At 41.5% G+C, this 14,546-nt stretch overlaps 1 protein-coding gene across 1 annotated transcript in view; it reads left to right on the top strand.

Annotated features, from left to right (window-relative positions):
• The first annotated feature begins 10,550 nt into the window (after positions 1-10,550).
• The window catches only part of LOC124259368 (large neutral amino acids transporter small subunit 1-like), a 44,171-nt gene continuing 40,175 nt past the window's right edge, over positions 10,551-14,546 (top strand). The window contains exon 1 of the mRNA XM_046693495.1: positions 10,551-11,332. Within this exon, the coding sequence (XP_046549451.1) occupies positions 10,801-11,332 (532 nt within the window). The 5' untranslated portion in view covers positions 10,551-10,800. The remainder of the gene's footprint in view (positions 11,333-14,546) is intronic.

The raw sequence follows: 14,546 nt of genomic DNA, 5'->3' as shown, positions 1-14,546 counted from the left end.
TTACGCCGCTTTTAGCAATATTCCAGCAACATCACGGCGGGGGACACCAGAAATGGGCTTCACACATTGTACCCATGTGGGGATTCGAACCCGGGACTTCGGCGTGACGAGCCAACGCTTTAACCACTAGGCTACCCCACCGCCCCAGTTATCTATTAACACTGTCTAGAGATTAAATAAATGTCTTCATCTAAACACGCCCACGCACGCACAGACAGACACACACACACACACACACACACACACACACACACACACACACTAAATGTATAAGGAGGCGGTCTGTAAATAAGTAAGCCTGTAACAGACAATCCAGTGATCAACAGTATGAGCATCGATCTATGCAATTGGGATACGATGACGTGTGTCAACCAAGTCAGCTTTCGACACCATCCGATCCCGTTAGTCGCCACTTACCGGTTGCTGTAGACCAATTCACGAATCTTCACAGGTACAAGGCTTGTAAAGCAATTGGCTTTCACAAGAAATCTGCATAGGTTGCAAAGACTGTCCTAAAATTAACTACGTCTTACAGTTATCATGTTTGAGTGAAAAACGAGAAAGTGTCCTTTACACTCATTCTTTACATAGGTTGAAATGTGTCGGGTAAAATCTCAGCTCTCCTTTATTAATGAAAACAAAATACAAAATGGCGTTCCAATCATACCTTGACCTTCCCATAACTGTGAAATGGTCCTCCCCTGAATGAAAACAACTGACTGACTGACTGAGTTTGGTTTTACGCCGCTTTTAGCAATATTCCAGCAACATCACGGCGGGGGACACAAGAAATGGGCTTTACACATTGTACCCATGTGGGGATTCGAACCCGGGTCTTCGGCGTGACGAGCCAACGCTATAACCACTAGGCTACCCCACCGCCCCTAATGAAAACAAGGTGTGGAGGAACAAATGCCAAATGTTATCTGACATTATCAATACATGAGGGTCGTCGAGATGGCAGTAGAGTGATCAAAGTGAGACAAGGAAGCGGTGTACAATGTACATCACTTTCTCTTCTCCTGTCATCGCTTTGTCGTTTTCTGGCAGCCGTAACTGCTGAGGTCGATGAAATGATGTCCCCTCCCGGTCGCCATAGATAGTTTAAAAGTAAAATGAAATTCTAATGAGACTGAACTTTTCAGAAACAAACAATGGCAGTGATAATGATGAACCAACACAACAAGCGATTTTGCTAATCAATTTCAATTTCAATTAAATTCTTTATCGTATGAAAGGTCATAGGCCAAATACAACGCAGTTACATAACACCTTATATACTAGTACTAGTAAGATACAAAGTCAGGTACAATTCGTTTCGTACAAAAACGAACGACGTATGTACAAATGTTGTGTATGTTGTATAAGAAGATCAAAACATCTTTGTGTATATAGCTGTCATAAAAGTAAAAAATTAATAAATAAGCATACTTATTATAAGTTCTGAACTGTCATTTGGAAGGTGTTATCACCAGTTATATCACTAATTGTTTGATGGGCATTCTAGAAGTTGGTGGGTCAACTTTATGGATACGACTTCTTGTATATTGCACAGTGCGACGTTTCGATGTAGATTCTTACACCGTTTTCAAGCTAAGGGTGACTAAGCCACGTATCGAGAAGCGTAATACATAGGCAAAATTTACATCAACAGCAAAATGTAAATGAATAGCAAGTGGTATATTACTGGGTGATCTCAGTTGTGGAGTAAGAACAACAAATAGCATGGGTGATGAAGTAAGTCAGCCGAATCGGTTAACAAGATATACAAACTTATGGATAACAACTTTATTTCGTGAGTGCGACGTGTCGATACAGATTCTTGTACCGTTGTCAAGCTGGAATGGGAACAAGAATCTGAATTGAAACGTTGCACTCACGAAATAATGAAGTTGTTATCTATAAAGCTTGTCTATATTGTACTTCCCAACTTCTAAAATGCCACTCAAAGAAGTGGGAGGAATTAAGTAGTGAAAGCAGTAAGAAACAGTTAGTTGGGGGCTGATTGATAAAGTGTACTGCTTCATTAGCGCTTTGTAGGCCGGTGGTGTGTAGAATCCTTGGTCTCTGTTAATCAAAGGTTTGTGGCGGCGGGTTATATCTCTATATGTATCAAACTCCACCATACTGCTGGGTTGATATGACGGTCCCGGTTTATGTTATATTCACACTTACTCTTCCGTTAAAACACATGTATTGTGTCTAAAAACATCAAAGTCTGCGTTTGTTCCACAAGGCAAGCGTAAACAAAATCCTTCTATGGGACAAAACAATATTCAAATTGCTCTCACGTAATCAGGTAGATATGTATGTGCATGAAGCGACCAGTTGTATTGGTTACTCGACTGTGAGAATTGTCTACTTCCCGGTTTGGTAATATAGCCAGGAAACGCTTATGAAACGAGTGAGTGAGTGAGTTTAGTTTTACGCTGCACTCAGTAATATTCCAGCTATATGACGGCGGTCTGTAAATAATCGAGTCTGGACCAGACAACCCAGTGATCAACAGCATGAGCATCGATCTGCGTAATTGGGAACCGATGACATGTGTCAACCAAGTCATGGATCCTGACCACCCGATCCTGTTAGTCGCCTCTTACGACAAGCATGGGTTACTGAAGATCAATATTCTAACCCGGACCTTCACGGGTAGCTTATTAAACGAAAATAGGAATAGCAGCAATTTACATAATCGTACATGAATGTACCCAAACGCATCACTGCTTGCATCACTTGCTTGATAACGGTGTTAGTAGCTACACCGAAACGTCGCTCATATTAATATTTAAGAAGTTGTATATCCATAGAACTCTCCTCGTTGTTCAAAACACCAACTTCTAAACGCCACTCCAAGAAGTTATGTTTGTTGTTTAACGCCGCGCTCAGCAATATTCCAGCTATATGGCGGCGGTCTATCAATAATAGTGTGGATCAGACAATCCAGTCATCAACAGCATGAACATCGATGTTCGCAGCTGGAGTACGATAAAATGTGTCATCCAAGTCAGTGAGCCTGACCATCCGATCCCGTTACCCGCCTCTTGCGACAAGCATGGGTGGCCGAAGTCTAACTGAGATCTCTCTCTCTCTCTCTCTCTCTCTCTCTCTCTCTCTCTCTCTCTCTCTCTCTCTCTCTCTCTCTCTCTCTCTCTCTCTCTCTCTCTCTCTCTCTCTCTCTCTCTCTCTCTCTCTCTCTCTCTCTCTCTCTCTCTCTCTCTCTCTCTCTCTCTCTCTCTCTCTCGTGTAAAGGCTGTGGTACAATAGGTTTGCATCATCCGCTTGAGGGTCGTGTATCCCGATCGTGTTCCCCAGCTTGAGCCGGGTGTAACTGATCCACACGTTTATTGGCCATGAATAGATTGTGGGAAATGTGCCGTTTGTACGAACTGTTTACTTTATACCTCATGTTTGCTCTTCGTGAAACCCGAGTGTTGTCTTTATCTCTAAATATAGGAATCGTGACTGTACATCATCCGAACAAAAATGGACCGGACTGGTTCTCTGGGTATGCGGCGCTGACGCTTCAATGAAGAACACCCAGGGAATCAAACTGAAAAAAAGTACAGTTGAGAGAACAAAACAGTTTCGGCTTCGCTTCGCGCTTCGTTCACATTAGTCTGCTCCGAACACAACCGATCCTTTTACACCTTTTACCTGGTCATGATCTAGAGCTAGTGCCAAATTGGGTGACTGGGTATAGACTGGTTGCTTTGTCCCTCGACAGCGAGGGGATGTAAGATTAGCAACTGGACCAGATTTATAACAGCTGACTATTACGTCACAAACAACAATGGTCATGTTCTTTAAAGGTCGTCTTGGGTTATTTGGTAGCTTACGAAGGTAGGATTGTTCATTTGCCAGCGACCTAGAACTAAAGTACTTCCAATTTACTTATAAACTTTGTAACTAGTTCCATGATGGCACTTTAACTAGTGCAACAACTGACCGTTAGACCAATATTCAAAATGCAAAATGGGTGTAAGTGACAAACTGATTGGTGTTTTAACGACTTGAAACAAATTGTTTGGGCTGCTGATTTCCTGGAGTATAGCCCCCTTTTAAAAAGTAGGTACACTGTGGGAAGATAGTTCTATGTGTGCGCTCCTTGATACTCAAATGACGAACTTACCGCTTCTTCACATATACTTACCCGATCTTACAACTGGGAATCTTCTCTTAGACTGTATTATGAAAACAGGAAAGGTTTCCGTTCCACAGCGGTGTGGTAGCAGTACGGTGATCCTACTCCCAATACTTTAACATAGTGAGCAGGGTAGTTAATATGTATGATCACATCGTAGTACTTCAGCCATATCCTTGCAAAATCTAAACACATTTATGATACAGCTTTTAGACCGTGAAACCTTTCGACTTAGGACAGTACAAGAGCTAGATTATCACAGATATAGAGATGAAACTCGCGGGACTGCACGTATTTTTAAGCCCAGGGCTTAATTTCGATTTTTGCCTGGACAGGGTAACATTTGACGACAAAAACGACAAAAACTACCAACACGATTAAAGTTTAAAAACTGGTCAAAGTTTAATAAACAAATACATTTCAACGGATTAAAGGAAATGACAAGTGTCAAAATATGAATGTTTTCGGTTTCAACGCCGTCTTCTGAGTTTTATTGGTCAATAGTACCCAATTCTCTAGAAGCTCTTCTCAAATTACCTTCAAACTCAACTTACGAATAGCATCTAATTTCTGATCTATTGTAAACGATTTTCTTGAAGCCATGTCTAAAAATCTACATGTATTTGAATAATTTCTTGCAATTTATTTATGTCTTTTTCACGGCCAATAAATATCATCCCAGCTGGAATTTCTCGTCCACTGTGTGGCAGATGAGAACGTATTGGCTTATTGGACACGATTTCCAGTTGAATAGCACCGCCACGTTGCGGAAAGAAGTTACACAACTTACTCTGTTGCACAGGAATGTGGCCAACAATGACGTTATTGTCTAAAACAGACACAGCATATTTGTCATAAGGGTTAAGATGGGTGTCCAAAATGTCTCCTGGTTTAGGTGTCCAATGTGGTTTGTAAATATGAAATCCCCTAACAGCACTAAGGGTGCAATACTGAATGAAAGTTTACATATAAACAGGTTTCAGCGATCATCCGGTATGGAAGATCACTCCCTGAAAGTGAGTTGTGGCAGTTATTTATGAGATGTACTTCATCTGTACAACAACCCAATCAGTAGTGAGTGAGTATGATTTTACGCCGCTTTTTAGCAATATTCCAGCAATATCACAATTGTTTGATGGGCATTCTAGAAGTTGGTGAGTCAACTTTATGGATAACAACTTCTTGCATATTGCACAGTGCGACGTTTCGATGTAGATTCTTACGCCGTTTTCAAGCTAAGGGTGACTACACGTATCGAGAAGCGTAATACATAGGCAACATTAACATCAACAGCAAAATGTAAATGAATAGCAAGTGGTATATAACAGGGTGATCTCAGTTGTGGAGTAAGAACAACAAATAGCATGGGTGATGAAGCAAGTAAGCCGAACCGGTTAACAAGATATACAAACTTATGGATAACAACTTTATTTCGTGAGTGCGACGTGTCGATACAGATTCTTGTACCGTTGTCAAGCTGGAATGGGAACAAGAATCTGAATTGAAACGTTGCACTCACGAAATAATGAAGTTGTTATCTATAAAGCTTGTCTATATTGTACTTCCCAACTTCTAAAATGCCACTCAAAGAAGTGGGGGGAATTAAGTAGTGAAAGCAGTAAGAAACAGTTAGTTGGGGGCTGATTGATAAAGTGTACTGCTTCATTAGCGCTTTGTAGGCCGGTGGTGTGTAGAATCCTTGGTCTCTGTTACTCAAAGGTTTGTGGCGGCGGGTTATATCTCTATATGTATCAAACTCCACCATACTGCTGGGTTGATATGACGGTCCCGGTTTATGTTATATTCACACTTACTCTTCCGTTAAAACACATGTATTGTGTCTAAAAACATCAAAGTCTGCGTTTGTTCCACAAGGCAAGCGTAAACAAAATCCTTCTATGGGACAAAACAATATTCAAATTGCTCTCACGTAATCAGGTAGATATGTATGTGCATGAAGCGACCAGTTGTATTGGTTACTCGACTGTGAGAATTGTCTACTTCCCGGTTTGGTAATATAGCCAGGAAACGCTTATGAAACGAGTGAGTGAGTGAGTTTAGTTTTACGCTGCACTCAGCAATATTCCAGCTATATGACGGCGGTCTGTAAATAATCGAGTCTGGACCAGACAACCCAGTGATCAACAGCATGAGCATCGATCTGCGTAATTGGGAACCGATGACATGTGTCAACCAAGTCATGGATCCTGACCACCCGATCCTGTTAGTCGCCTCTTACGACAAGCATGGGTTACTGAAGATCAATATTCTAACCCGGACCTTCACGGGTAGCTTATTAAACGAAAATAAGAATAGCAGCAGTTTACATAATCGTACATGAATGTACCCAAACGCATCACTGCTTGCATCACTTGCTTGATAACGGTGTTAGTAGTTACACCGAAACGTCGCTCATATTAATATTTAAGAAGTTGTATATCAATAGAACTCTCCTCGTTGTTCAAAACACCAACTTCTAAACGCCACTCCAAGAAGTTATGTTTGTTGTTTAACGCCGCGCTCAGCAATATTCCAGCTATATGGCGGCGGTCTATCAATAATAGTGTGGATCAGACAATCCAGTCATCAACAGCATGAACATCGATGTTCGCAGCTGGAGTACGATAAAATGTGTCATCCAAGTCAGTGAGCCTGACCACCCGATCCCGTTACCCGCCTTTTGCGACAAGCATGGGTGGCCGAAATCTAACTGAGATCTCTCTCTCTCTCTCTCTCTCTCTCTCTCTCTCTCTCTCTCTCTCTCTCTCTCTCTCTCTCTCTCTCTCTCTCTCTCTCTCTCTCTCTCTCTCTCTCTCTCTCTCTCTCTCTCTCTCTCTCTCTCTCACGTCTCTCACGTGTAAAGGCTGTGGTACAATAGGTTTGCATCATCCGCTTGAGGGTCGTGTATCCCGATCTTGTTCCCCAGCTTCAGCCGGGTGTAACTGATCCACACGTTTATTGGCTATGAATAGATTGTGGGAAATGTGCCGTTTGTACGAACTGTTTACTTTATACCTGATGTTTGCTCTTCGTAAAACCCGAGTGTTGTCTTTAACTCTAAATATAGGAATCGTGACTGTACATCATCCGAACAAAAATGGACCGGACTGGTTCTCTGGGTATGCGGCGCTGACGCTTCAATGAAGAACACCCAGGGAATCAAACTGAAAAAAAGTACAGTTGAGAGAACAAAACAGTTTCGGCTTCGCTTCGCGCTTCGTTCACATTAGTCTGCTCCGAACACAACCGATCCTTTTACACCTTTTACCTGGTCATGATCTAGAGCTAGTGCCAAATTGGGTGACTGGGTATAGACTGGTTGCTTTGTCCCTCGACAGCGAGGGGATGTAAGATTAGCAACTGGACCAGATTTATAACAGCTGACTATTACGTCACAAACAACAATGGTCATGTTCTTTAAAGGTCGTCTTGGGTTATTTGGTAGCTTACGAAGGTAGGATTGTTCATTTGCCAGCGACTTAGAACTAAAGTACTTCCAATTTACTTATAAACTTTGTAACTAGTTCCATGATGGCACTGATAGAGTGTCTCAGTGTAACTAGTGCAACAACTGACCGTTAGACCAATATTCAAAATGCAAAATGGGTGTAAGTGACAAACTGATTGGTGTTTTAACGACTTGAAACAAATTGTTTGGGCTGCTGATTTCCTGGAGTATAGCCCCCTTTTAAAAAGTAGGTACACTGTGGGAAGATAGTTCTATGTGTGCGCTCCTTGATACTCAAATGACGAACTTACCGCTTCTTCACATATACTTACCCGATCTTACAACTGGGAATCTTCTCTTAGACTGTATTATGAAAACAGGAAAGGTTTCCGTTCCACAGCGGTGTGGTAGCAGTACGGTGATCCTACTCCCAATACTTTAACATGGTGAGCAGGGTAGTTAATATGTATGATCACATCGTAGTACTTCAGCCATATCCTTGCAAAATCTAAACACATTTATGATACAGCTTTTAGACCGTGAAACCTTTCGACTTAGGACAGTACAAGAACTAGATTATCACAGATATAGAGATGAAACTCGCGGGACTGCACGTATTTTTAAGCCCAGGGCTTAATTTCGATTTTTGCCTGGACAGGGTAACATTTGACGACAAAAACGACAAAAACTACCAACACGATTAAAGTTTAAAAACTGGTCAAAGTTTAATAAACAAATACATTTCAACGGATTAAAGGAAATGACAAGTGTCAAAATATGAATGTTTTCGGTTTCAACGCCGTCTTCTGAGTTTTATTGGTCAATACCCAATTCTCTAGAAGCTCTTCTCAAATTACCTTCAAACTCAACTTACGAATAGCATCTAATTTCTGATCTATTGTAAAAAAAATTCTTGAAGCCATGTCTAAAAATCTACATGTATTTGAATAATTTCTTGCAATTTATTTATGTCTTTTTCACGGCCAATAAATATCATCACAGCTGGAATTCCTCGTCCACTGTGTGGCAGATGAGAACGTATTGGCTTATTGGACACGATTTCCAGTTGAATAGCACCGCCACGTTGCGGAAAGAAGTTACACAACTTACTCTGTTGCACAGGAATGTGGCCAACAATGACGTTATTGTCTAAAACAGACACAGCATATTTGTCATAAGGGTTAAGGTGGGTGTCCAAAATGTCTCCTGGTTTAGGTGTCCAATGTGGTTTGTAAATATTAAATCCCCTAACAGCACTAAGGGTGCAATACTGAATGAAAGTTTCCATATAAACAGGTTTCAGCGATCATCCGGTATGGAAGATCACTCCCTGAAAGTGAGTTGTGGCAGTTATTTATGAGATGTACTTCATCTGTACAACAACCCAATCAGTAGTGAGTGAGTATGATTTTACGCCGCTTTTAGCAATATTCCAGCAATATCACAACAAGGGGCACCAGAAATGGGCTTCGCGAATTGGACCCATGTGGGGAATCGAACCCGGGTCTTCGAAGTGACGAGTGAACGTTTCTACACCACCGCCCCTCCCAATCATTAACTACTCTTCAGAGGCGGACACACACACACACACACACACATACACCTCTGAAAAAATCTTCAATGTGGTCTTGTAAGGGTCATTTTCAAGGGGGAGAGGGGAGGTTCGAACCCCCTGAACCCCCGTGTGGATCCGACATTGATGCTCATGATGTTAACCACTGGATTGTTTGGTCGAATTGATTATTTACAGACCGTCGTTATCTAGATTGAAGATTGCTGGGTGCGGCGTTTAACCAGATAGAAACAAAGGAATAATTACAACTACTAGTATCCTAGAATTGCATAGAAGTGAATGTAATATAGTCGTTATGGATCTAGTTCTTAATGTATAACCGCCTCCGTGGTGTAGTGGTTAGAGCGTCCGCCCGAAGAGCGGAAGGTCGCGGGTTGATCCCCGACCGCGTCATACCAAAAGACGTTAAAATATGGTACTTGTTGGTCCCTGCCTGGCGCTCGGCATTAATGGGTACAACAAGGACTGGTCGGCTCGGAGTCAGTATAATGTGTCTGAGTGGGGTATTCATGCTTCACTGCGGCATGGTATCTCAGTGGGCTAGCACTATAAAACCAGCTTCAGTCTAGTACAAGCAGCCGCACATACACATGCATGCACGTCGTCATATGAGCGAAATATTTTCAAGCACGACGTTAAACCCAATTTCACCTCACCTCACCTTAATGTATCTGAAGTTAATAAAATCATTTACTTGCTAGCACTAAATGTAAGTGTAGGCAATTAAGTTATTTAATAGCGAGCACTAAATGTATTTGAAGAAAATAAAGTTATTTAAAAGATAGTACTGAGTGCAAGCATAGGTAATAGCTATTACTAATGTGCAGGGCCTAGATTTTCGAAGCTCTCTTAGCGCTAAGATAGTCGTAAGGTAATGTTAATGTATGGCACTTACGACTATCTTAGCGCTAAGAGAGCTTCGAAAATCTAGGCCCAGGAGTACTAAATATGCTTGTTGGTGACTGCTTGGTTTTCGTCTAGAAGTTGATGAGTAAATTATAAAACATGCAACTTTATGGATAACAACTTCTAGTTTATAGATAACGGTGTAAGATTCTGCATCGAAAAACAACACACCAGAAGTTATTATCTATAATGTTGTATGTTTAACATAGTCATACAAAGATTATTACTTGCGCCCGTATCGTGCAATGTACCATCGCTTAACCCGATAACAATCAGTACACAAAAGCCCGCGTTGTTAATCCTGGAGATTTTTACGCCTAATCTTATCTCACATTCGGCTGGCGTTCCGTGGACCCGTGCACACAACCCAATGACTGGTCCCGTGTACGCCAAAATCACGGATCACGTGATCGTGCCGGGTCATGTGATAGTCCAACTTCTTCTCAGCAGTGTTTTATTTATAGACGACATGTAGGCCAATATTGACCCAGTTAGAACACAGAGCAGTGTGCCTCTGATCATGTGGCGACGACAGTATTGCAGTGAGCACAACATAGACAACTTATGGAGTGAAATCCGAAAACTGCAACACGCTGCCGGTGTTATTTATGAAACAATCACGACCAGCTGATTTTTTAGCTGTGAACAGCTGAACGTCAGTCCGTGAACCGATCTTCGACACTGGGAGGCGTTGCGTGCAACTAACGCAAAATTTACAGTTATTTCATAACCATGACGGAACCAATGACTAACGGCACCGACCTTCATGACATTAACCATAAAATGATTCCAGAAGACAATGATGTCAAAAGAAGAAAATCCTCAGGCAAGGTGATCGTGGAAAACCAGCAAGAGCCGAAATTGGAAAGATCAATTGGTTTGTTCTCTGCAACAACGATGTTGATAGCCAATACCGGAGGGAACGGCATCTTCATAGCGTCGACTGCTACCCTATACTACGCGGGTTCTCCTGGCTTTGCCTTGGTTCTGTGGGTACTGTCCGGACTGGTAAACTTTGGTCTGTCAAGCTGCATGACAGAGGTAGGACTTATTCTACCCAAGGCTGGCGGACCCTACTTCTACGTGACTCAAGTGTTCGGATCTCTTCCAGGTTTTGTGATGTTGTGGGGATTTCTGTGGATGATAATGGCCCCAGCTTGGGCCATTGGTGCCTACACGGCCTCTCTCTATATCGTCAAACTGTCTTTCCCTGACTGCACGCCACCAGAAGTAGGAGTAAAGCTTCTAGCTGCAGCGATATTAGGTAAAACTTTAATTCAACTACCATTAAAAGTTATATATATGTACTCTAACTAACACAGAACAGTATAGGAATAACGTTACGAGCTGCGTCGACATTTGGTAAAACTTCAAGCCAACTTTCATGGAAAGTACCTGCCTTCTCTTACACAGGGCGATAGTGTCGCCTAGTGATTAAGGTGCTAGCTTGTCACGCCAAAGACCCGGGGTTCGATTCCCAACATGGGTACAACGTGTGAAGCCCATTTCTGGCTTCCACCTGCTGGAAGTTTGCTGGAATATTGCTTAAAGCGGCATAAAACTTGCTCACTCACTCTAACACAGAACAGTATACCAAAATTAAACACAAAATGACACCTGCCCTTGTCATATGCAACTGTCCTGTTGAATTATGCAATGATTTTTTTGCTGGCTGTTGACACACAGGTGTACTGTATTTCCTCTAAAAAGCACCCGGACGCGTATTTTTTCAATCAGAATTTTAGACCCGGGGCTTATTAGAGGCCCGGCGCTTTTGCGCTTTCTAGGTCTATTTACCGTAGTTGTTAGTGAGCTGCTTTACCCCTGGTACTTATTAGAGGCCCGGTTCTTATTAGAGGCCAGCGCCCCGTTCCTCAAAGCGATCGTAGCTCTACGACAGTCGTAAGTCAGTGTTAAAGTATGGGAGTTACGATCATCTTAGCGCTACGATCGTTTTGTGGAACGGGTCCCAGGTGCTTTTTAGAGGCTATATGGTATATGTGTTATTGATAACTGGTTGTTTCTGTAGCAGTTGACATGAACCGCCACAGGTAAACACTCGTGGCGAATGAATCGTCCAGAACTTTCTTTTAAAAGAGCCCTCGGTGCTGTTCCTCAAGCAATCTTACTCTTAGATCATAGTGCCAATAATTTTGCATAAATTTGCAACAATTATAGATTAAATGGGACCTTGGCCAGGTACGAATGTAAATGCATGTCCCCTTTAACTTGGGTAATGCAATGTAGGGTTGGTATAAATAAATAATCACCATTGTGAATACTAGTACATTGTAGACAGTTCTGAACTTACAGTGCAGAAATAGAGGTCATGTTTCCAGTGAATGTTGTGTCATTCATTATAAGCCATAAATAAACAAGCAGGCCTCATTTGAAAGGGTATACCAGTACATTAGCAGTTATGTTTACAGTAAACTACCTCCCCGGAGGTTAGTGGTTTGATCCCCTGGCCATTTCAAACCAAAAGACTATATAAGGCCAGACCAATTTTATTTCTAGTTTTATGGATCCGCCGGTCATATTTTTTCAAGAATGAGAAAAAAATAGTTAATTTTTACCCGCTTAAAAAATATAATCTTAATGTGTTATTGGTCAAACATGTAAATTTACAAGAAAACTTTTTTTTAGATTGTGTTTTGCCCTATGTACACTTCATAAATTGCCAAAAGTAAATTACTTTTAGTATTTATTTATTTTTGTTTTATTTTTTTCCCTCCCTTTTGGTTTTCTGAGGACAAAAATCCATAAAACAAGAAATAAAATTGGTCTGGCCTAAGAGTTACGCTAACCTTGTATCCAGCATTAAAGCTATAAAGTAGTGCTCTGTGTCTAGAGTCTGTATAATGTTTGGTATTTAATGCCACACTCAGCAATATTTCAGCTATATGGTGGTGGTCTGTAAATAATCAAGTATGGACCAGACAATCTAGTGATCAACATCATGAGCATGGATCTACATAATTGGGACACGACATGTGTGAACCTAGTCAGCAAGCCTGACCACCCAGTCGTGTTAGTCACCTCGTACAAGCATGGGTTGCTGAAGACCAATTCTAACCCGGATCTTCACGGTTTGTTATTTATGGATCTAAGTGGGTTGGAACAATAAACACAGCCTAAGTCTGAACTGTTACAATCAACCACCACTCATAAATAATTTACACTTTTAATTTCCTCTGTTATATCTGTCATATGTTGCTCTTGAGTAAAACTGAATGCATTATTTCAGTTTGTTTACTTGTAGCGTAATGACCAATTGTCTGTGTGGCAGCACATGTAAGTTTGGTTATCTATTATATTAAATGTCAGCTGGGAATGAAAATGGAATGCCTGTTAACAATGGTAGACAATGTCATGCTTCAAGAAAAGCTGGCAATTTTTATGAAGTTTGTTTTTATGTTTGACATAACAGAAAAAACCAAATGGCTACTAATTAGAATAATTTACTTTAATCTTGTTCATTATGATAATTATCATCAAAAATATTTTTTACATATTTTATTTTAGTAGATGATTGATGATTTAAACATGTCAAAAGTCTCTTTATTGCATTTTGTGAAGCCAAATCAGGCATTTTTTAAAAGTCACATCAATGACTGAAAACCCATCTCTGATGGCCAGGCAGTTTGAAATATTAGACGATAGACGTGAATGTGATGAAGGCAAGATGGACATGGAGGTGATGAAGGCAAGGCAGGCATATACATGATGAAGGCAAGACGGACGTGAACGTGATGAAGGCAAGACGGACGTGAACGTGATGAAGGCAAGACGGACGTGAACGTGATGAAGGCAAGACGGACGGTAACGTGATGAAGGCAAGACGGACGTGAACGTGATGAAGGCAAGACGGACGTGAACGTGATGAAGGCAAGACGGACGTGAACGTGATGAAGGCAAGACGGACGTGAACGTGATGAAGGCAAGACGGACGTGAACGTGATGAAGGCAAGACGGACGGAACGTGAACGTGATGAAGGCAAGACGGATGTGAAGGACGTGAACGTGATGAAGGCAAGACGGATGTGAAGGACGTGAACGTGATGAAGGCAAGATAGACGTGAACGTGATGAAGGCAAGACGGATGTGAACGTGATGAAGGCAAGACAGACGTGAACGTGATGAAGGCAAGACAGACGTGAACGTGATGAAGACAAGACAGACATGAACATGATGAAGGCAAGACAGACATGAACATGATGAAGGCAAGACAGACATGAACATGATGAAGGCAAAATAGATATCAATGTGATGAAGGCAAGACAGACATGAACATGATGAAGACAAGACAGACATGAACATGATGAAGGCAAGACAGACGTGAACGTGATGAAGGCAAGATAGATATCAATGTGATGAAGGCAAGACAGACGTGAACGTGATGAAGGCAAGACAGACATGAACATGATGAAGGCAAGATAGATATCAATGTGATGAAGGCAAGACAGACATGAACATGA

Source organism: Haliotis rubra, unplaced genomic scaffold, assembly GCF_003918875.1.
Source record: "Haliotis rubra isolate DU_JTF1 unplaced genomic scaffold, ASM391887v1 Scf72, whole genome shotgun sequence".
In the NCBI taxonomy this organism is placed as follows: Eukaryota; Metazoa; Mollusca; class Gastropoda; order Lepetellida; family Haliotidae; genus Haliotis; species Haliotis rubra.
Note: the sequence above shows the minus strand (reverse complement) of the source record. Positions and strands in the feature narration are given on the sequence as shown.